Source organism: Phyllobates terribilis, unplaced genomic scaffold, assembly GCF_046119375.1.
Source record: "Phyllobates terribilis strain yellow unplaced genomic scaffold, ASM4611937v1 Scaffold_1__5_contigs__length_1240528914, whole genome shotgun sequence".
Taxonomy (NCBI): Eukaryota; Metazoa; Chordata; class Amphibia; order Anura; family Dendrobatidae; genus Phyllobates; species Phyllobates terribilis.
Genome location: NW_027362761.1, coordinates 161,125,820 through 161,149,419, shown reverse-complemented (window position 1 = coordinate 161,149,419; position 23,600 = coordinate 161,125,820). Strand labels below are relative to the sequence as shown.

Sequence of the window (23,600 nt, the reverse complement as noted above, 5' to 3'; positions counted from 1 at the left end):
TTTTCCAGGATTCGGAGCCCTGCTTGTGGGATACCTGGGGGCTTCAGTGGTCGGACCCAATGATTAGTAAGATGTTCCCCATCATATAGATAAGAGATAATTTTGGATTCTAGAAATAATCCTTTTACTAATTACGCCTAAGAGAATATATTCTAATCTCTTGAAATGATTCTAGGACTCCTTGCATGGCAGCTGAGTTGCTGTTTCATTATGCAGAATTACCCATTGTGGAGCAATTGTACGCAATACTCATTGGCCTTTATGGTGTTCTGTAGAACAGTCTGCTCAGCGGTGTCTGTAATCCTGACCGTCTCTGACATCTGCATATAAGCGGATGTTCCCATCTCAGCCATGAATGCCCTCATGGCACCTGGGGTGGTTCAGGCTATGTAAGAGAGAGCACTATGCGATGGATAGTAAATGTGCCCACCACCCAAGTTCAGCATGAAAGCTGGACCATGGACAATCGTGTGCCGTTACTTGGTTCCAAACCATTCCCAACACATGCTATAGGTGGCCATGAAAGCTTTAAGGGATAGTCTGGTGAAAACAAGTTATCACCTCTCAGCAGAGCACGTTCTTACTTGTTGATCATTGAGGGTCCGACTGCTGATACCAGCACTGACAGGCAAAACGGGGCACCTTTATCGCCATAAAGCTAGGTGCAGCCGACCATGTTTTCTCTCATCCCAGAGAATCGGGCCGAATATTTCCAGTCACACCTCTGATCAGAGTGTGATCCGATTCTCTCTCGGATGAGGAGAAGAAGGAAAAAAACATTTCCATTTTCTCCATTCTGTCAGTTCGCGAAAATCAGACTGCACTCAGATGTCATCCAAGTGCAGTCCCATGTTTTTTTACAGACTCATTGACTCGGATGGCTTAGTCGATCTGAATATCGGATCAAACATGTGCATGCTGCGGATTTTTCCTTGGACAGTTTCAGTTCCAGGAAAAAAATCGGACATGAGTGCGGCCCCATAGACTAACATTGATCCGAGTGCGATCCGATGTTTTGTTGAATTACACTTGGACTGAAAATACATCCATGTGCACGAGGCCTTAGAATGAAGATGCAGTGTGCATGCTCGCCTGCTGCGCTATCATTCCCTATGGGACTACTTGGCGCCGGGTTTTTTCCAGTAGCCACAAGAATAAATGGAGCAGGTTGGGCACCTGATCCACTGCTCCATTTTGTAATGAGGGTAAAAGTTCCCCGTCTGAGATAAAAATTCCCTTTTCTACCAATCCAAATGGTCAGACCCCCACAGATCCGTGCAGATCCGAATGGTCGGACCCCCACGGTCAGTAGAGATCCGAATGGTTGGACCCCCACAATCAGTGCAGATCTGAATGGTTGGACCCCCATGATCAGTAGAGATCCGTATGGTCGGACCCCCACCATCGGTACAGATCTGAATGGTCGGACTCCCACCATCAGTACAGATCCGAATGGTCGGACCCCCACCATCAGTACAGATCCGAATGGTCGAACCCCCACCATCAGTACAGATCTGAATGGCTGGACCCCCACCATCAGTACAGATCCGAATGGTCGGACCCTGACCATCAGTACAGATCCGAATGGTCGAACCCCCACCATCAGTACAGATCTGAATGGTTGGACCCCCACCATCAGTACAGATCCGAATGGTCGGACCCTGACCATCAGTACAGATCCGAATGGTCGGACCCCCACCATCAGTACAGATCCGAATGATCGGACCCCCACCACCGGTACAGATCCCAATGGTCGGACCCCCACCAATCAGAAAGTTATAACCGGCCAAACATCACTCACCAGCACCTGACCACAAGGAATCCATCTCTGGGGTGACACTCGCCCCCATTGTGTGACCCCCACCTATTATGGCACTGTCACCTATGAGAAGAGCCCAGTGATGAAAATGACAGTGCGACGAGGAGGAAATGACAGTGATTCACCATAAGCAGACAGTGAGGCGGGACAGGGAACAATGGGCATTTATCTGGAGGAGAGGGAGGTGGACCAGGCGGGGAGGGAGGACTGGCAGGAGGGAGGCACCGGCAGCACGGGCAGGTTCAGTGCCCACAGGTGCTCGTCATTACCAGCACGGACTGCAGCGCTCACACACGGCGCACTGCCCTCCAGCCGCCGCAGTCACACAGGCAGCCGCCTCACACGGACCGCACTCCGCTCTGCACACTCCATCATCCCTCACCAGACATGGGCAAGAAGATGAAGAAAGGCTGCGACTGCAAGAGGGTCTTGAGGAACAACTGGCTGCTCATCACCACCGTGGTGGCCGTGGTCCTAGGTCAGTGTGTTGTGCGCATCCATCTCCATAATGTCTGCTGCCGTTTACAGTGATGTGAGGGAGACGCTGTCTCTACCGCTGCTCCATTCATGGCCGGGGAGGGGGCTTATCATCAGCAAATATTAGTCTATTGCCTGCATGGTGGTCGCGCCTCATACACCATGCCTTGCTATGTGACTCCTGCATTGCTGAACGTGCAGGAGAATGTTAATAGCGCTGCAGAGAAATCTACGGTTCAGCAGCCCACCAGCCATAGCAGCCATGTGCCACCTACTGCACTGTGGTGGGCCTGTGGGAAGAGGGTTTACCTAGGAACCAGGCTGATAGCAGTGTCACCTGTGCTCACAGCAGTGTCCTCAGTATTACCAAGTAATAGCAGTGCCATCAGTGCACATAGCAGTGCCAGCAGTATTCCCAATGCTAATAGCAGGGCCAACAGTGCACATAGCAGTGTCATCAGTATTCCCAGGGCTAATAGCAGAGCCATCAGTGCACATAGCAGTGTCACCTGTGCTCACAGCAGTGTCCTCAGTATTACCAAGTAATAGCAGTGCCATCAGTGCACATAGCAGTGCCATCAGTATTCCCAGTGCTAATAGCAGTGCCAACAGTGCACATAGCAGTGCCATCAGTATTCCCAGTGCTAATAGCAGTGCCAACAGTGCACATAGCAGTGTCATCAGTATTCCCAGGGCTAATAGCAGGGCCATCAGTGCACATAGCAGTGCCAACAGTATTCCCAGGGCTAATAGCAGTGCCATCAGTGCACATAGCAGTGTCACCTGTGCTCACAGCAGTGTCCTCAGTATTACCACTGCTAATAGCAGTGCCATCAGTGCACATAGCAGTGCCAGCAGTATTCCCAATGCTAATAGCAGTGCCAACAGTGCACATAGCAGTGTCATCAGTATTCCCAGGGCTAATAGCAGAGCCATCAGTGCACATAGCAGTGTCACCTGTGCTCACAGCAGTGTCCTCAGTATTACCAAGTAATAGCAGTGCCATCAGTGCACATAGCAGTGCCATCAGTATTCCCAGTGCTAATAGCAGTGCCAACAGTGCACATAGCAGTGCCATCAGTATTCCCAGTGCTAATAGCAGTGCCAACAGTGCACATAGCAGTGTCATCAGTATTCCCAGGGCTAATAGCAGGGCCATCAGTGCACATAGCAGTGCCAACAGTATTCCCAGGGCTAATAGCAGTGCCATCAGTGCACATAGCAGTGTCACCTGTGCTCACAGCAGTGTCCTCAGTATTACCACTGCTAATAGCAGTGCCATCAGTGCACATAGCAGTGCCAGCAGTATTCCCAATGCTAATAGCAGTGCCAACAGTGCACATAGCAGTGTCATCAGTATTCCCAGGGCTAATAGCAGAGCCATCAGTGCACACAGCAGTGTCACCTGTGCTCACAGCAGTGTCCTCAGTATTACCACTGCTAATAGCAGTGCCATCAGTGCACATAGCAGTGTCACCTGTGCTCACAGCAGTGTCCTCAGTATTACCACTGCTAATAGCAGTGCACATAGCAGTGTCACCTGTGCTCACAGCAGTGTCCTCAGTATTACCACTGCTAATAGCAGTGCCATCAGTGCACATAGCAGTGCCATCAGTATTCCCAGTGCTAATAGCAGTGCCAACAGTGCACATAGCAGTGTCATCAGTATTCCCAGGGCTAATAGCAGGGCCATCAGTGCACATAGCAGTGCCAACAGTATTCCCAGGGCTAATAGCAGTGCCATCAGTGCACATAGCAGTGTCACCTGTGCTCACAGCAGTGTCCTCAGTATTACCACTGCTAATAGCAGTGCCATCAGTGCACATAGCAGTGCCAGCAGTATTCCCAATGCTAATAGCAGTGCCAACAGTGCACATAGCAGTGTCATCAGTATTCCCAGGGCTAATAGCAGAGCCATCAGTGCACACAGCAGTGTCACCTGTGCTCACAGCAGTGTCCTCAGTATTACCACTGCTAATAGCAGTGCCATCAGTGCACATAGCAGTGTCACCTGTGCTCACAGCAGTGTCCTCAGTATTACCACTGCTAATAGCAGTGCCATCAGTGCACATAGCAGTGCCAGCAGTATTCCCAATGCTAATAGCAGTGCCAACAGTGCACATAGCAGTGTCATCAGTATTCCCAGGGCTAATAGCAGAGCCATCAGTGAACACAGCAGTGCCATCAGTATTACCAGGGATAATAGCAGTGCCATAAGTGCACATATCAGTGCCAACAGTATTCCCAGTGCTAATAGCAGTGCCATCAGTGCACATAGCAGTGTCATCAGTATTCCCAGGGCTAATAGCAGAGCCAGCAGTAAACACAGCAGTGCCATCTGTATTACCAGGGATAATAGCAGTGTCATCAGTGCACATAGCAGTGCCAACAGTATTCCCAGTGCTAATAGCAGTGCCATCAGTGCACATAGCAGTGTCAACAGTATTCCCAGGGATAATAGTAATGCCATGAGTGCACATAGCAGTGCCAACAGTATTCCCAGGGCTAATAGCAGTGCCATCAGTGCACATAGCAGTGTCAACAGTATTCCCAGGGCTAATAGCAGTGCCATCATTGCACATAGCAGTGCCAACAGTATTCCCAGGGCTAATAGCAGTGCAATCAGTGCACATAGTAGTGCCAATAGTATTCCCAGTGCTAATAGCAGTGCCATCAGTGAACATAGCAGTGTCACCTGTGCAAACAGCAGTGCCATCAGTATTACCAGTGCTAATAGCAGTGCCATCAGTGCACATAGCAGTGCCAACAGTATTCCCAGGGCTAATAGCAGTGCCATCAGTGCACATAGTAGTGCCAACAGTATTCCCAGTGCTAATAGCAGTGCCATGAGTGAACATAGCAGTGTCACCTGTGCAAACAGCAGTGTCATCAGTATTACCAGTGCTAATAGCAGTGCCATCAGTGCACATAGCAGTGCCAACAGTATTACCAGTGCTAATAGCAGTGCCATCAGTATTACCAGTGCTAATAGCAGAGCCATCAGTGCAGTGTCACCTGTGCAAACAGCAGTGCCATCAGTATTACCAGTGCTAATAGAGTGCCATCAGTATTACCAGGGATAGTAGCAGCTCCATCAGTGCAGATAGCAAGTATCACCAGTGCTAAAATTAGTGTCACCTGTGCAGATGGCAATGTCATTTGTGTACACAGCAGTTACTAGTGCAGACGACAGTGTCATCCATGCTAATAGCAGTGTCACCTGTGCACATATCAGTGGAGCCAGTACAGGTAGCTGTGTCACTAGTACAGATAGCAGTGTGACCAGTACAGATAGCAGTGTGAGCAGTACAGATAGTAGTGTCATCAGTAAAAATATCATTGTAACCAGTGCAGATATCAGTGTCACCAGTACAAACAGCAGTGTCACCAGTGCAGATAGCAGTGGAGTTAGTACAGGTAGCTGTATCACTAGTACAGATAGCAGTGTGACCAGTACAGATAGCAGTGTGGCCAGTACAGATAGCAGTATGACCAGTACAGATAGCAGTGAGACCAGTACAGGTAGCTGTGTCACTAGTACAGATAGCAGTGTGACCAGTACAGATAGCAGTGTGACTAGTACAGATAGCAGTGTGATCAGTACAGATAGCAGTGTGACCAGTACAGATAGCAGTGTCACTAGTACGGATAGCAGTGTGACCAGTACAGATAGCAGTGAGACCAGTACAGGTAGCTGTGTCACTAGTACAGATAGCAGTGTGACCAGTACAGATAGCAGTGTGACTAGTACGGATAGCAGTGAGACCAGTACAGGTAGCTGTGTCACTAGTACAGATAGCAGTGTGACCAGTACAGATAGCAGTGTGACCAGTACAGATAGCAGTGAGACCAGTACAGGTAGCTGTGTCACTAGTACAGATAGCAGTGTGACCAGTACAGATAGCAGTGTGACTAGTACAGATAGCAGTGTGATCAGTACAGATAGCAGTGTGACCAGTACAGATAGCAGTGTCACTAGTACGGATAGCAGTGTGACCAGTACAGATAGCAGTGAGACCAGTACAGGTAGCTGTGTCACTAGTACAGATAGCAGTGTGACCAGTACAGATAGCAGTATGACCAGTACAGATAGCAGTGAGACCAGTACAGGTAGCTGTGTCACTAGTACAGATAGCAGTGTGACCAGTACAGATAGCAGTGTGACTAGTACAGGTAGCAGTGTGATCAGTACAGATAGCAGTGTGACCAGTACAGATAGCAGTGTCACTAGTACGGATAGCAGTGTGACCAGTACAGATAGCAGTGAGACCAGTACAGGTAGCTGTGTCACTAGTACAGATAGCAGTGTGACCAGTACAGATAGCAGTGTGACTAGTACGGATAGCAGTGTGACCAGTACAGATAGCAGTGTGACCAGTACAGATAGCAGTGAGACCAGTACAGGTAGCTGTGTCACTAGTACAGATAGCAGTGTGACCAGTACAGATAGCAGTGTGACTAGTACAGATAGCAGTGTGATCAGTACAGATAGCAGTGTGACCAGTACAGATAGCAGTGTCACTAGTACAGATAGCAGTGTGCCCAGTACAGATAGCAGTGTGAAGAGTACAGATAGCAGTGTGATCAGTACAGATAGCAGTGTGACCAGTACAGATAGCAGTGTCACTAGTACGGATAGCAGTGAGACCAGTACAGGTAGCTGTGTCACTAGTACAGATAGCAGTGTGACCAGTACAGGTAGCAGTGTCACTAGTACAGATAGCCGTGTGACCAGTACAGATAGCAGTGTGATAAGTACAGATAGCAGTGTGAAGAGTACAGATAGCAGTGTGACCAGTACAGATAGCAGTGTGAGCAGTGGAAATAGTGTAACCAGTGCAAATATTAGTGTCACCAGTACAAACAGCAGTGTCACCAGTGCAGATAGCCGTGTCACTAGTACAGATAGCAGTGTGACCAGTACAGATAGCAGTGTGACCAGTACTGGTAGCTGTGTCACTCGTACAGATAGCTGTGTGACCAGTACAGATAGCAGTGTCATCAGTAAAAATATCATTGTAACCAGTGCAGATATCAGTGTCACCAGTACAAACAGCAGTGTCACCAGTGCAGATAGCAGTGGAGTTAGTACAGGTAGCAGTGTGAAGAATACAGATAGCAGTGTGACCAGTACAGATAGCAGTGTGAAGAGTACAGATAGCAGTATGACCAGTACAGATAGCAGTGTGACCAGTACAGATAGCAGTGTGACCAGTACAGATAGCAGTGTGAAGAGTACAGATAGCAGTATGACCAGTACAGATAGCAGTGTGACCAGTACAGATAGCAGTGTGACCAGTACAGATAGCAGTGAGACCAGTACAGGTAGCTGTGTCACTAGTACAGATAGCAGTATGACCAGTACAGATAGCAGTGAGACCAGTACAGATGGCAGTATGACCAGTACAGATAGCAGTGAGACCAGTACAGGTAGCTGTGTCACTAGTACAGATAGCAGTGTGACCAGTACAGATAGCAGTGTGAAGAGTACAGATAGCAGTATGACCAGTACAGATAGCAGTGTGACCAGTACAGATAGCAGTGTGACCAGTACAGATAGCAGTGTGAGCCGTACAGATAGCAGTGTGACCAGTACAGATAGCAGTGTGAAGAGTACAGATAGCAGTGTGACCAGTACAGATAGCAGTGAGACCAGTACAGATAGCAGTGTGACCAGTACAGGTAGCTGTGTCACTAGTACAGATAGCAGTGTGACCAGTACAGATAGCAGTGTGAAGAGTACAGATAGCAGTGTGACCAGTACAGGTAGTAGTGTGACCAGTACAGATAGCAGTGTGACCAGTACAGATAGCAGTGTGACCAGTACAGATAGCAGTGAGACCAGTACAGGTAGCTGTGTCACTAGTACAGATAGCAGTATGACCATTACAGATAGCAGTGAGACCAGTACAGATAGCAGTATGACCAGTACAGATAGCAGTGAGACCAGTACAGGTAGCTGTGTCACTAGTACAGATAGCAGTGTGACCAGTACAGATAGCAGTGTGAAGAGTACAGATAGCAGTATGACCAGTACAGATAGCAGTGTGACCAGTACAGATAGCAGTGTGACCAGTACAGATAGCAGTGTGAGCAGTACAGATAGCAGTGTGACCAGTACAGATAGCAGTGTGAAGAGTACAGATAGCAGTGTGACCAGTACAGATAGCAGTGAGACCAGTACAGATAGCAGTGTGACCAGTACAGGTAGCTGTGTCACTAGTACAGATAGCAGTGTGACCAGTACAGATAGCAGTGTGAAGAGTACAGATAGCAGTGTGACCAGTACAGGTAGTAGTGTGACCAGTACAGATAGCAGTGTGACCAGTACAGATAGCAGTGTGACCAGTACAGGTAGTAGTGTGACCAGTACAGATAGCAGTGTGACCAGTACAGGTAGCTGTGTCACTAGTACAGATAGCAGTGTGACCAGTACAGATAGCAGTGAGACCAGTACAGATAGCAGTGTGAGCAGTGGAAACAGCAGTGTCACCAGTGCAGATAGCAGTGTCACTAGTAGAGATAGCAGCGTCACACCAGTGCAGTTAGCAGTGTCTTCAGTGCAGATAGTAGATAGACTGTTCTTATTGTATTTGAGCTCTATGTTTGCAAAAGTAAAAATACATGAGATATATAGATATGGTGATACACAAAGATAGAGATAAATACTGTAGATAGATAGATATATAGATTATAGATAAATGATAGATACTGTAGGTAGGTAGATAGATAGATAATATATAGATAGATAGATACTGTAGATAGATAAATAATAGATAGATACTGTAGAAGGATAGATATATATAGATAGATAATAGATAGATAGATACTGTAGATAGAGAAATAATAGATAGATACTGTAGATGGATAGATATAGATAGATAGATAGATAATATATAGATAGATGACAGATACTGTAGATAGATAAACAATAGATAGATACTGTAGATGGATAGATTTATATAGATAGATAGATAGATAGATAGATAGATAGATAGATAGATAGATAGATAAGAAAAAGAAAAAAAAAAAAAGAAGCAGCACCAGCAAACAACAAGAGCTATACGGGTGCAAGTCTTCCTGGCAAATTCCAAACCTTTTAGATAGGTATAAAGAAACCAAGACAACACTCCTCTTTGAAAAAATCAAACAAAGTGTGATTATAATAATAAATAATATAATAATAAATCACACCTTTTTTATTTTTTTCAAAGAGGAGTGCTGTCTTGGTTTCTTTATATCTAGATAGATAGATAGATGGATATGTAAAAAGAAAAGCAGGCAGTACTCCAAAAATAGTAAGTGAAAAAAGTGGCTTTATTAGCACATCTGGTGCAACGTTTCTGTTGTTATAACATAGATAGAGGGATAGATAGATGATAGATGGATAATATATGATAGATAGATAGATGATAGATAGATGAATAGATAGATGAATAGATAGATGAATAGATGATAGATAGATGAATAGATAGATGAATAGATAATAGATGATAGATAGATAGATAGATAGATAATAGATGATAGATAGATAGATAATAGAGAATAGATAATAGATAGATAGTAAAAGAAAAAAAAACATACCCTTCCATTTATTTCCTCATAAAAGTGTATGGGAAACGGATGATGGAGGATGGCTTTCTGTTACATCATCTATATAATTGATTCGTGTTTGAGCACTCTGCTGCACATGGCCGGAAATCTCAAGGTGTTCAGATACACACAGAACAAATACACCAGCTCATCATGCAAAAAACAAGCCCCTTCACAGCTCCATTGATAGTAATAAAAATGGCATCACAAACCATTTTTTTTTTTTGCAAAATTTTGATTTTTTTTAAGTTAATACATTAATAAAAAAAAACAACCTATACATGTTTGGTATCTCTGTAATCATGTTGAGTTGAATAATTTTTCGAGGTCATTTTTACTGCACAATTAACATTGTAAAGATAAAACCCAAAGAACCATGGCGGAATTGCATTTTTTTTTTGCAATTTTCCCTTATTCTACATAGTAAAATTAATGGTGTCCTTCAAAACTATAACTTGTTTCACAAACATAAACCCTCAGATGTCTAGTGCAAAAATAAAAAAAAGTTATGGCTAATTAAAAAAAGGAGTAGAAAGGAGTGGAAAAAATTGAAAAGGCAAAAATTAAAATTGGCTATAGAGGGAGGTGGTTAATATAATCATTCTGTTGTTGAATTAACATTTTGCTAGTCCTTTGGGTGATCATTGGATTGTTCAACTTGGCCAATAATTGAGAACGAACATTCTTATCAATGTTTGTTCACTGATTCTCAGCCCATCTAAATGCACCTTAACCTAGTTCTCTATGCTGCATCGTGTCCACCAACAAAGTATGAAAAGAGCCTTAGGCTTTGTTCACACCCAGTGTTTCTTCCCAGGCCAGGAGATGTGGTATTTGCTGACCGTGAACTGGAGCAGCTGTACATGGTCAGACACAGCCATTACACAGCACATAAAGGGCACATTTATAAGATTATCTCAGCACAGGAGCATTTTGATCTATTAATTAAAATGCACTTTGCTCGTGAGTTAACCCTATTAAGCACATCCACAGGGTGTGCTTTATTTGGGTACAAATGCCAGAAACAGGGATCTTCAGTATAGGCCCATAGCTGTCATAATAAAACTATCAACACCGCATGATCACGTCTGTTCAAGGCACTACATTCCCTTGTGCTTGCTTACTTTTAAGGGTGTATTCAGATGTTGAGTTGAGGTTAAAAAATCCACCTCAAAAAAGCATCCAAAAAAATGTATGTTTAATTACTGCAGTTTTGTGAACTTTTGGAATTGGCTGTAAAATCTTTACAAGTGAGATATGGAAAATAAATGTGTTTGACCTGTAAAATTGCATTGCCAGTTACCACAATAAAAAAGTGACAAAACATGGTAATACCACACGTTTTTTCAAATGTGGTTTTGTTGTGTTTGTTTTTATGCATCTTATACTGCTATATCCGAATACACTGTTACTTTCTAACTCTTGCAGGGAAAAAGCAGTTTGCTCAGATAGCAAATCCTCCATCCACATAAACACTTGCACTGCCCATGATGGACAGTATCTCCAGGGACAGGAAATAGAAGAACGTACTGTAAAAATAGGCATTTATCTTCTTATTGAGGTGAACAATTGAGTTTAGTAAAATGGAGAGTAATATCAGTTTTAGGTGCTTGTTAACTTTTCTCTTCCTACCATCTATGCTAAAAGCTGGATTTGGTGACACATCCAAAGAAGACCTCAAAAGAGAGTAGAAATTATCATTGACAATACAATAAACTGTTTTCAGGAAAGCCCCCCAAATTGTCACTCAGTACACATAATCACCAGACTCTTAGGTAATTTACACAGAAGGGGTTTCTAGGTATATTAACATTACTCTATTAATCCCATATTGACCACCAATATGCCTTTTAATGGCAGTCATTAAAGGGAACTAGGAAGTAGCACCTCCCGACGGGTGTCAACTGTATATTATAGCTGACAGCCTGCTGAATCTGCCCCAATCAGTTTTAGTTGCAATTGAGGTCTCAAAAGTTGCCATGACAACATATGCCATGTACTAGCCTTTGAAAATGGTGGCCTGTCTTATCTCTTACTTCACATGGTGAATGTCAAAAAAAAATTGGAAAAAAACTATTTTTGAACTCCCGTTTATTTGTTCATTCTGCTGCCCAAAAATCAATATATCGCTTGGTTCACATTTATCCTCTGCGCTGAGCACTTCTGTTGGGGTTTACCCCATAAAATACAATGCAGATGAAACACCCAACAGAACCTTTCAGTATAATGAGGCCGATGGAGTCACTTTGGTCCAGCCTCTGTTCCGGTGGCGTCCATCTTTAATGCACACCATAGTTGTTGTATAATTGAAAACACCGGACACTACCGGAACAGAGGCCAATCACAGTCCAAAGTGACTCCATCTGCCTCATTATAGTGAAAGGTTCTGTTTCATCTGCATCTCATCTTTTTTGGATTTATATAGAAACACTGATGCAAGAGCCTATCCTGGAGCACAGGATAAATGTGAATCTAGCCTTAAAATGAATCAAAAAATGTTATGCTACCATTAAAAAATTCAACTCATCCCACAAAGAACAAGTCCCCACTCAGGTCTGGCATCTAGCAATGGAAAAATTAGGAGTTTCCACATCACGGGTAGCTCAAAGGCTCTGGAAAAGCAATATTGCCCCCTACCCACCCAAAATAAAATGCAGCACCCAAATCCAAAGCTGAAGTACCTGCTGAGCTCAGCTGTGTGTCCAAACGCAGTTAGCATTTTTGTAGCAGGAAGAACACACTTGACAATTTGCAGGTCTCCAGAAGCACAAGCTAGGCATAATTTATTGGGCAGTAAGCTGACATATTTGCATTTTTCACTCTGCAACTTCCACTCTGTGCTTTTATTTGGGGAAAACACCTGATGGGCCAAAATAGCTACTGTATCTGTAGATGAATTGAGAGGTGTAATTTCCAAAATGGACTAACTTGTTTTGGTTCTGCTGTGCTGGCACCTTAGTAGCTCTGCAAATGGCGTGCCGTAAACTATTCCAGGAAAATCTGCACTCCAAAAGTTAAGTCGTTTTCCTTCCTTCTAAGCCCTGCTTTGTGGACAAAAGTAGTTTCTGATAATATATGAGTTACCACCACGTTACGGAGAAATTGCCTAACAAATTGTGAAGTCCATTTTCATCAATTATTCCTTGTAAAAATGAAAAATTTGCAGCAAATCTAACATTTATGTGGTAAAAATGTAATCTTTTTTGTTTCCACATCCCATTGATATGAGATTTTGTGGGTTCAAAATACTCACTACACCGCTGGATAAATTGCTTAAGCAGTAAAGTTTCCAAAATGGAGGTTTTTTTGCTGGAGGTTTCCTGTTCTGGCACCTCAGGGGCTCTGCAAATAGTGCCCACAATCTATTCAAACACAATCTGCATTCCAAAAGCTAAATGAGTCTCCTTCCCTTTTGAGCACTGCAGAGTGCTTAAATAGTAGTATACATCCACATATACGGCACTGATGAATTCAGAAGAATCTGAAAAACAAATTGTTGGGTCCATTGTCACCTATTACACAGTGTAAGAATGACAAATTTTAGGCTAAAATAACATTTTAGTGGAAAAAAATCATTTTCATTTTTAGATCCCAATGTTATAAAGTTCTGTGAGGCACTTGTGGGTCCAAAATGTTCAACTCACCCCTAGATGAACTCCTTGATGGGTCTAGATTTCAAAATATGAATGAATTAGCAAAAAAAGAAATCATCTGGTTGTATAAATAAGTGCATAGAATGTACAACATGTGCTCATTTTATTTTTTGTTCCTAATGTGAATATGCATGTAAATCTGGGTCAGTTACTCGGCTGGGCCCTGACCAATGGGGGGCTCAGACATAAGACTGTTCACTATCCACTCCTGCAGGTTTTACATAACTCCACATAAAGGCATTCAGGTGGATTAATTGCTTCCTGAGAAACTAAAGATAAGAGAAACTGTCAAACTCTAAGGCTATGTTCACACATTCAGTATTTGGTGAGTTTTTTACCTCAGTATTTGTAAGCCAGAACCAGGAGTGGGTGATAAATACAGAAGTGGTGACGTGTTTCTATTATACTTTTCCTCTGATTGTTCAACTCCTGGTTTTGGCTTACAAATACTGATGTAAAATACTGACCAAATACTGAACGAGGCCTAATGATCTGACAAGCTGCTCTCCCTGGAATTGAAATGTTTCTAAAATATAGTACATGTTTGTGCCAAATTGTCACATTGTTTCTAAATACCCTTGGTGTTAGATTTATAGGGTAGATTCACAGTATTATGTTGCCTAAATGGCACCTGTCTGAAGTTTTAGGGTCACCAAAATTATTGCATTGCTAGGTAGGGTAATGAAAGACCCGATCAAGCGCACATTTGTGGCTGCAAAAAAAAATTTCATTGGTGAAAAAGTTAACGTTATATACATGCCCTTTGTAAAAGCCCATATCTAAGTTTTTTAATAAAAGAAACACTTGTCCCTCATCATTAATAGGAAAGGTGTTTATATATTTACATTGCTTATTCAAGTAAAACAATACTGTATGTGTGCCACATTTATTTTACTCCACACCCAAATCATAGTCATAATAAACTGAAGTTTAATGTTAAAGCCAGGTACTAGGAAAGGTGTAGTAACCTGTCACCTCGAGAAATGCTATCTACCTGCAGATATAGGGGTAATTTACAGACAAATAGCTCTGAAGCCTGGTGTAAGAGCATCTACATGGAGAAAATGCCATTTTATTCTCTCCGTAGCCTCTCGCTTCTAGTCATCGGGGCGGTGCAGGAAGCAGTTACAGTCACCGCTCACTATACAGGAATCACTCACAAGTACTTTGACAGCTTGTTCTGCACACACAAACTGCAGAGCCGGCTGACAATGTGGTGGGAGTAATAACAGCACTCATAGGGAAAATGGCTGCGGCAATGAGTCTGATTAGTGATTATCACATTCCTAATGTTATCACTTTGGCTGTTGGAATAGTGAGCTGTCAGTGCAGATATGATGGAAGCGGAGGTTGCGGCTTCAGTACAGCTAAAATAAGCGTTCAATAGAGTCAGCATTCTGCCATCGCTCACTCCTCCAAAGGTGTCAGTTCCAAAAAACTGCTAATACTATGATTTATAAATCTCCCACTTTATTATGAGGTATCAGAAAAAGGTTAAACACCATATAGCCTAGGTTTAATTATCTTAATTAAGTAGCCAGCTAGATCAATAAATGGACACTCTATTACTGGACTAACCTGGGTAATTACCACTGTATGTTTTCTGCTAGCCTACTCCTAACATAGTAACGTAGGTTGAATAAAGACCTAGGTCCATCAAGTTCAACCTTTCCCCTCCAATTGTACTCCCTACACTAACAATACACTAACTGGGACTAGGCCTCACAAATGTATTGTTATTACCATTTTTATTATTGCTGCACTATTACAATTAAAAATGTACCCGTTTATCATTTAATTTTTTTCATTAGTTTTATATTTTGTATTACTCTTGAGATCCTGTCAAATTCAGAAGTATAATTTATCCTGCTAAATAAACACATAGTAGGTGTGTGCTGCATCCACTATCACAACCAGTCATCCTGTATCTGCGAGCTTCTTATAAGAAGTAGGTTGCTCAATTGTAGAGCCCTTCAGACTGATTTCCTGCATTTACTGGGCATTCTGACAGAAGGAATAGATTCTCACGTTCATCAGAGAGGTTCCTATTATTTAAATACATAATGCCTAATTAATAAATACAAACAGCAATTAAATATTTTATGATGGGATTTCTTGATTCCCTCCCTCAATTATCTTTTGTTGGGAAGGCATCTTTAGAACTGAAAGAAAGAGTAGAGGTGTATAAATGTTTTCTAAAAAGTGTATCTCTATTAACGAGGTGTTAATAGTTGTTAATTATTAGGTGTTAACTAATAGGTGTTAATCATTTTTATATTAAAAGGAACCTGTCATCTGATTCATTGTTCCCCGGGTTTGGGTAGCATTAATCAAATGACAGGTTCCTTTTAAAGGGAATCTGTCAGCAGGATTTTGCTATTTAATCTGAGAGCAGCATAATGTAGAGCAAGAAAGTCTGATTCCAAGAATGTATCACTTACTGGGCTGCTTGGTTCAGTTTTGATAAAATCCCTGTTTTCTCTGCTGTAGTTGTCAGAATGCTGAGCTGTGTATAACCCCACCGACACCCCTGACTGGCAGCTTCCTGTGCACACTGTGCATTGTCAGCAAGCTGCTAATTATTGGGCGGGGTTATACAGATTAGCCTGACTCCTGTGCAAGTGAGACCTAGTCAGGCAGTGAAAACCTCCTGCTGATAAAACACTCATTGTTCTGGAGCTGCAAAACACATCTTAATAAGTCACACATATTTGGTATAAAGTCGAGACTCTGGAAAGTTAATGAGCGCAAAATTAGGGCGCAAAGATATCATATCCTGATGAAGAAGTTTGGAGAAAACTTCGAAACGCGTTGATTTTAATGTGTAACAAAAACTGAAAAAATCATTCATTGGAAACCTTGGATTTAAGACGTCCTTTCCACGTGGTTGTCCAGCAGCGCAGTGAAAACCGTATGTGCTCCACATCATACTTGGTATAAGGCACTCTACCCCTACATTATGCTGCTCTCAGATTAAATAGCAAAAACCTGCTGACAGATTCCCTTTAATAACAGAGCCCTGATCTCTAGATATCAGTGCCTGTCCTGGGTTCCATCAGCTCCTCTTCTGTCACAAGAGAAATGTGACCTGTGTCTTACTTTACTGGTTTGTAGATATTTGGCAATTTTTACTAGATACATGAAAATTTCAGTTGTAACTGTACATTTGTTTTTTGTATGTTTCTGTGTAAAAGAGCTCTATCTAGGTTGGTGCCATGCCTTTTTCTGAATTGGTGTATGTTCACATCACATTTGACCCTACATTCAGTTACATCTGAACCCCCACAAAATGGGATTTGAGCGAATGCGCTGACAGCACCATTGACTATAATGATGCCGATGGAGTCAGTGTGCTCTGGCGTACATAGTATTCAAGTGTACAGTATAAGCCTATTGGAAGTCTTGATCTTTGATACCATCCTTGTATTAATCTGAAGGTTTGGGAAGTGTATTCTTAAAGGTGGTGTTCACTACTTAACAACACTGTATTGGAAACCCCCTCACAAGAACAGTGTTTCTTCTACTAGGATAAAAATGTGAATGTTGAAGCCGATCAGTGGGCGCTGATTGGTTGCAGCGGTCATGTGGCAATATTTATGTCACAAGACTGGCCAGTTACTTAGAGCTCAGATTGGCTCAGTAGTGCCAATCCAAAATCTTGATTTTTTTTTATTTTATCCAGTATTTAGGGCTCATTAATAAGAATTTGTACGGTAGTGGTAAACCCCTCCACACATCATTCTCTTCATTACGTCCTGAAGTGATTACTTTCATAATGGTACTGTTGTGGTTAAAAGCATGTCAATAAGATGGCGTTTCCAGAAAGGAATGTCACGTCCAAAGGTTGATACATGCAGATCAATATATATGTCCTGTGGAAAGAAGTTTAGCGCTTGAATGACAAACATTAACAAGAACACATCACCCTCGAGCACCTACTGAGGTAAATTTTAACTGAATTGTCTGTCAGCCCGAAACAAAGTAAATTCAGGAATTATAATCCTGCACATGAAATAAACGTATTGCCTAAACTCGGTCATTGTTGATGAGTGACAGATTAATTATTAAGGCTTATATGAGCTGTGATGACATTTCCATCAGTAAATCCCCAGTATAAATACTGCTGTAGCAACCACCATTGACATTTCCTTGTTGAATAGTTGGTGACTCCCCAAACTAAACTCTGAATATAGAACCGTCTAATCCTGTCAGCTGTTCAGCCATAAAATCACAGCACATCATGCCACATAATTGCTGCGAAGAACTAACAGGCCAGAGGACTGTACGTGTTCAGACTTCAGTTTTACCTCCACAGAAGTCTCCGTGTCATAGTACAAGGAGCTACATTTACTTCCACTTGTATGGAGTATTTGCTACTTATGTTCATGTTAGAGGGATTGTGTGAGACGTAGCCATTGATGGCACAATCAAAATGAGATCAGTGGGGGTCCGGCACCCACAACAAGCTGAAATCTGCGATATATACAGGTGCATCTCACTAAATTAGAATATCATCAAAAAGTTAATTTATTTCAGTTCTTCAATACAAAAAGTGAAACTCATATATAGAGTCATTACAAACAGAGTGATCTATTTCAAGTGTTTATTTCTGTTAATGTTGATGATTATGGCTTACAGCCAATGAAAACACAAAAGTCATTATCTCAGTAAATTAGAATACTTTATAACAACAGCTTGAAAAATGTTTTTAAAATCCGAAATGTTGGCCTACTGAAATGTATGTTCAGTAAATGCACTCAATACTTGGTCGGGGCTCCTTTTGCATCAATTACTGCATCAATGCGGCGTGGCATGGAGGCGATCAGCCTGTGGCACTGCTGAGGTGTTATGGAAGCCCAGGTTGCTTTGATAGCAGCCTTCAGCTCGTCTGCATTGTTGGGTCTGGTGTCTCTCATCTTCCACTTGACAATACCTCATAGATTCTCTATGGGGTTAAGGTCAGGCGAGTTTGCTGGCCAATCAAGCACAGTGATACTGTTGTATATAAACCAGGTATTGGTACTTTTGGCAGTGTGGACAGGTGCCAAGTCCTGCTGGAGAATGACATTTCCATCTCCAAAAAGTTTGTCGGCAGAGGGAAGCATGAAGTGCTCTAAAATTTCCTGGTAGACAGCTACGCTGACTTTGGTCTTGATAAAACACAGTGGACTTACACCAGCAGATGACATGGCTCCCCAAACCATCACTGATTGTGGAAACTTCACACTAGACCTCCAGCAGCTTGGATTGTGTGCCTCTCCACTCTTCCTCCAGACTCTGGGACCTTGATTTCCAAATAAAATGCAAAATTTACTTTCTTCTGAAAACAACAACTTGGACCACTGAGCAACAGTCCAGGTCTTTTTCTCCTTGGCCCTGGTCTCTGGGACCTTGATTTCCAAATGAAAATTGGAACTCTGGGACCTTGTGGAGTGTGTCAATGACTGTCTTCTGGACACCTGTCAAGTCAGCAGTCTTCCCCATGATTGTGGAGCCTACTGAAACAGACTAAGGGGCCTTTTTAAAAGCTTAGATAGCCTTTGCAGGTGTTTTTTGTTAATTATTTTAATTTACTGAGATAATGATTTTTCTGTTTTCATTGGCTGTAAGCCATAATCATTAACATTAACGGAAATAAACACGTGAAATAGACCACTCTGTTTGTAATGACTCTATATAATATATGAGTATCACTTTTTGCATTGAAGAACTGAAATAAATTAACTTTTTCATGAAATTCGAATTTAGTGAGATGCACCTGTATATAAGCGATGTATGGGATGGAAAACCACAACCCCCTTCATTGCTTAGTGGCTTTTGTCAAGTAATTCTTTTCTGCAGTAGCAGATTTCAGCTGATTTGAGGGGGTGCTTTTGTTTAATTTGACTACCTGTCCTACAAATAATTAATCATTTAAGTCCCAGATAACCCCTTTTATGCTGTTTTATAGATTATTTTAAGGAAAAACAAATAAATTTGTTGCAAGCCTTAAAGGGGTTGTCCAGTCAGAATATATTGGTGAACTCTCCTTAGGATTGGTCATCAGTATCAGATTCGTGGCATACTGACTACTGCAACCCCACAGATAGGCCAGATGTAAACACATAGAAGGAAGATGCACTGCTCAGCTCCATTTAATGTGTAGCTGGCACTGATAAATACTGCAGGACATATCCCGTGAGCAGCACTTACACCTTGAATAGACAGCTCTGCTCCGTGTGTTTACATGTCTGTGGGGTTGCCGGGTTTTGGACTCTCAAAATCTGACACGAAAGGGGTTTTCCCACGAATAAAAGTTAATTTTAATAATTGTCTGTGTCTGATCGTGTACAGAACATACCACATCTGGGCAGGGGAGGAAGACATGACAGTAGGGGATCACAGGGGATTTTTCATTTTGTATTACAACTGAATAATGGCAACTTACCCCTCCCAACACTTTACCATATATGCCTAGGTGTTACAGACATTATTTGTTATCTTTATTGCAGTATACCTAAACCCAAGAGCACTGCCGATGACTCACATGAGACAAACGCTTGAAGGCATCACCATTCTGTGTTATGTCTTACATATTACGCTAGATTTATTCATTACCATGCAGTCATTCTTACATGGATTAACAGAGTATGTACATCACACTCATCAGATCTAATGGATCTATTTAATAGTGCACTGTATATAGTTTATATTGTGAAATCTGGGGGCGGATCAATTTAATAAAGGATAATCTAACATCTGATTAGAAAACTAGACCGATTTGAATTCTCGCATTTCTTTGACAGATGAAGTGGGAGAATTCAAATCTAGCAGTCATATAGCATTGTTCAACAATGTCATAAACCAGATGAAGGGGAGATAGTGGACATTGCAGTGATGACATTAAAAGAGTCAAGATTTGCACCTTTGTCTTCATCATCATGAGCACATTTAGCAAAATTGCAAAAGCATCCAAAATATGCCAGCTAATAAACACTGTAATGTTTTCTTTATCATATACTGGGCTGCTTAAAGGAATCACAGGAATCTACCCAGCTAGGTCAAGTATCCGTCTACATTAAGGGAATATGCATTAATTATTACCATAATATGCGTTACACAGTTACTTTTTATCACCTGTGAAAAACAGTTACCAACCATAGAGCATGTCCATCACTTCTGTGCTGAGCATTGAGTAACATACAAAAAAAAGAACTAATCAAACATAGTGAAGATTGAAAGGCACTTGACAAAAAGGAAATAAGTTAAGAAAAATGTTTAACAACTGTAATTGCTTGTTTTAATCTATGCTACATATCTATAGTGATGTGTAGCAATTTTATAACCCCAGATACTTTGATGATTTAACACAATCAGTTGAGTTATGAGCAGCACAGAGATTAGGAAGTTGTAAACACTGGCTGAACGAAATACTGGTGTAACCAGAGGACATGAGCTTTTATACACCCAACAGGAATCAGTCTATGAAGACAAGCAAATAGTGCCCCTCTACTCTGTTTTGAAAACAAGTGTGCCAGTATTTAAGAATTTGAAATACTTCTCAACATCCTTAAAGTTAAAATTAGGAGGAAATTTGACGCCAGGGAAAATTAAAAGTACAAATTGCTCCTGTTTTTCTAACTTATATTCAAACAGAAGGGCAGTGTTTAACTAGGGCAGTTAATAAAGTGTTGCCTAGTAAAGGACAACCCTTTTAACACCTCCCCAATGTAGGCTGTAACAGTACGTCCTACATCGGGTCCACATATATGATGCAAGCTCAGGAACTGAGCCCTTACCGTAACTAGCATATGCTGGCTGTGTTATACAGTTGGTACCTGTCTGTAACAGCAGTGATCTGAACTAGCTCCTGTTGCTGCTGTTAACCATTTAAATGACAGCAGCATGCTGATGCATTGCCGGTATATCATTTTAATGAGATGTTGATGAGTTGTCATGACAGCCGGGGGTCTGGTGATAGCCTCCATCATTGCCATCTTGATTTTCCTATGATAACCTATTATGAGAAGATCATTTTCTCTATATACTGCAATACTAAAGTATCACAGTACATGGAACAAGCAGCTCTGAAATCCCTTAAGTGACTAAAATATAATTTAAAAAAATAAACATTTTTTAAAAAATTCTAAATCTAAAAATATACCCCCCATTTCTCAGTTTAAAAATAAAAAATATGAGCAAATAGATAGCGGTGTGATCTATCAAAATATAAAATAAATGTATCCGTGTGGTAAACACTGTAAAGTGAAAAAAAATCAAAGTGCCCGGATTTCTGTTTTTTTGTTAAGTCATCTCCTGCAAAAATTGCAATAAAAAGAAATCAAAAGGTCATGTGTACCTCAAAATAGTATTATTAAAAACGTCATGGAAATCAACGAAAAAATTAAAAAAAGTTACAGCTCTCAGAAAATAGCAACTCAAAACAATATTTTTTCTTTATAAATTTCCAAAAAATTTGAAATTTTAGATTATACCCAATCAGTAAATGCTGTAAAGTGAAAAAATGTCTACACCGGAGTTGCACTTCATCAAAACATCATACCTACCCCAAAATTGTGTCAATAAAAATGTCAGCTCGCCACACAAAAAAATAAGCCCTCCCACAGCTCAATTCAGCTTTCATCTATACAAGTTTGGTATCGCCATAATCTTACTGACCTCAGGCTAGGTCATTTTTGCAGTAGCAAAAACAAAACCCAAAAAGCAATTGCAGAATTGCATTTTGGGCAATTTCACTGCTGTTGGAATTTTTTCCCACTTTTACAGACATTGAACAGCTAGAGGAATGTTGTCATTAAAACAACTCATCCCACACAAAAAATAAGCCCTCATACAGCTATGTCCACAGAAAAATAAAAAAGCGTCTCTAACAAAAGATATGGCTCATCATACTGTGTATTATAAAAACCTATTCTTTTAAAGTCTATCTCTAAAATCTCTCCTCATTGCTTCCTGATGACTTAATATCCTAATTAGGGGTTGTATAGTTCCTATTTCTTTATTATTCACATTATTCAAATAAAAACTATTGCCTAGTACTGTAGATTAATTACAAATAGTAAAACCTTATTTATTTTTATATATTGTATATTCATATGCACTTTTGTTAATTAAAGGCATATTATTATTTATTATTATAGCGCCATTTATTCCATGGTGCTTTACATGTGAAAAAGGGGGTATACATAGCAAGTTATAACAACTCAACACTTATATACAGGATAGGTAATAACTGCTGGATTGGTGGAAACTCCATCACATGTCTACAAGATAGGTAATAACTGCTTGATTTGTAGGAACCCGTTCAACTCTCTACAGGATAGGTAATAACTGCTGGATTGGTGGGGACCCCATCACCTATATACAGGATAGGTAATAACTGCTAGATTTGGGGAAACTGCATCACCTGTCTACAGGATAGGTAATAACTGCTGGATTGGTGGGGACCCCATCACCTATATACAGTATATGTAATAGCTGCTAGATTGGGGAAAACTGCATCACCTGTCTACAGGATAGGTAATAACTGCTGGATTGGTGGGGACCCCATCACTTATATACAGGATAGGTAATAACTGCTAGATTGGGGGAAACTGCATCACCTGTCTACAGGATAGGTAATTGCTGGATTGGTGGGGACCCCATCACCTATATACAGGATGGGTAATAACTGCTAGATTGGGGGAAACTGCATCACCTGTCTACAGGATAGGTAATAATTGCTGGATTGGTGGGGACCCCTTCTATCTACAGGATAGGTAATAACAGTTGGATTGGTGGGGACCCCATCACCTATATACAGGATAGGTAATAACTGCTAGATTTCGGGAAACTGCATCACCTGTCTACAGGATAGGTAATAACTGATGGATTGGTGGGGACCCCATCACCTATATACAGGATAGGTAATAACTGCTAGATTGGGGAAAACTGCATCACCTGTCTACAGGATAGGTAATAACTGCTGTATTTGTAGGGACCCCATCACCTATATACAGGATAGGTAATAACTGCTAGATTGGTGGGGACCCCATCACCTATATACAGGATAGGTAATA

The 23,600-nt window shown here is 41.5% G+C and overlaps 1 protein-coding gene across 1 annotated transcript in view; it reads left to right on the top strand.

Annotated features, from left to right (window-relative positions):
• The first annotated feature begins 2,015 nt into the window (after positions 1-2,015).
• Positions 2,016-23,600, top strand: part of SLC1A1 (solute carrier family 1 member 1) — a 75,590-nt gene continuing 54,005 nt past the window's right edge. The window contains exon 1 of the mRNA XM_073669169.1: positions 2,016-2,297. Coding sequence (XP_073525270.1) covers positions 2,207-2,297 — 91 coding nt within the window. The 5' untranslated portion in view covers positions 2,016-2,206. The remainder of the gene's footprint in view (positions 2,298-23,600) is intronic.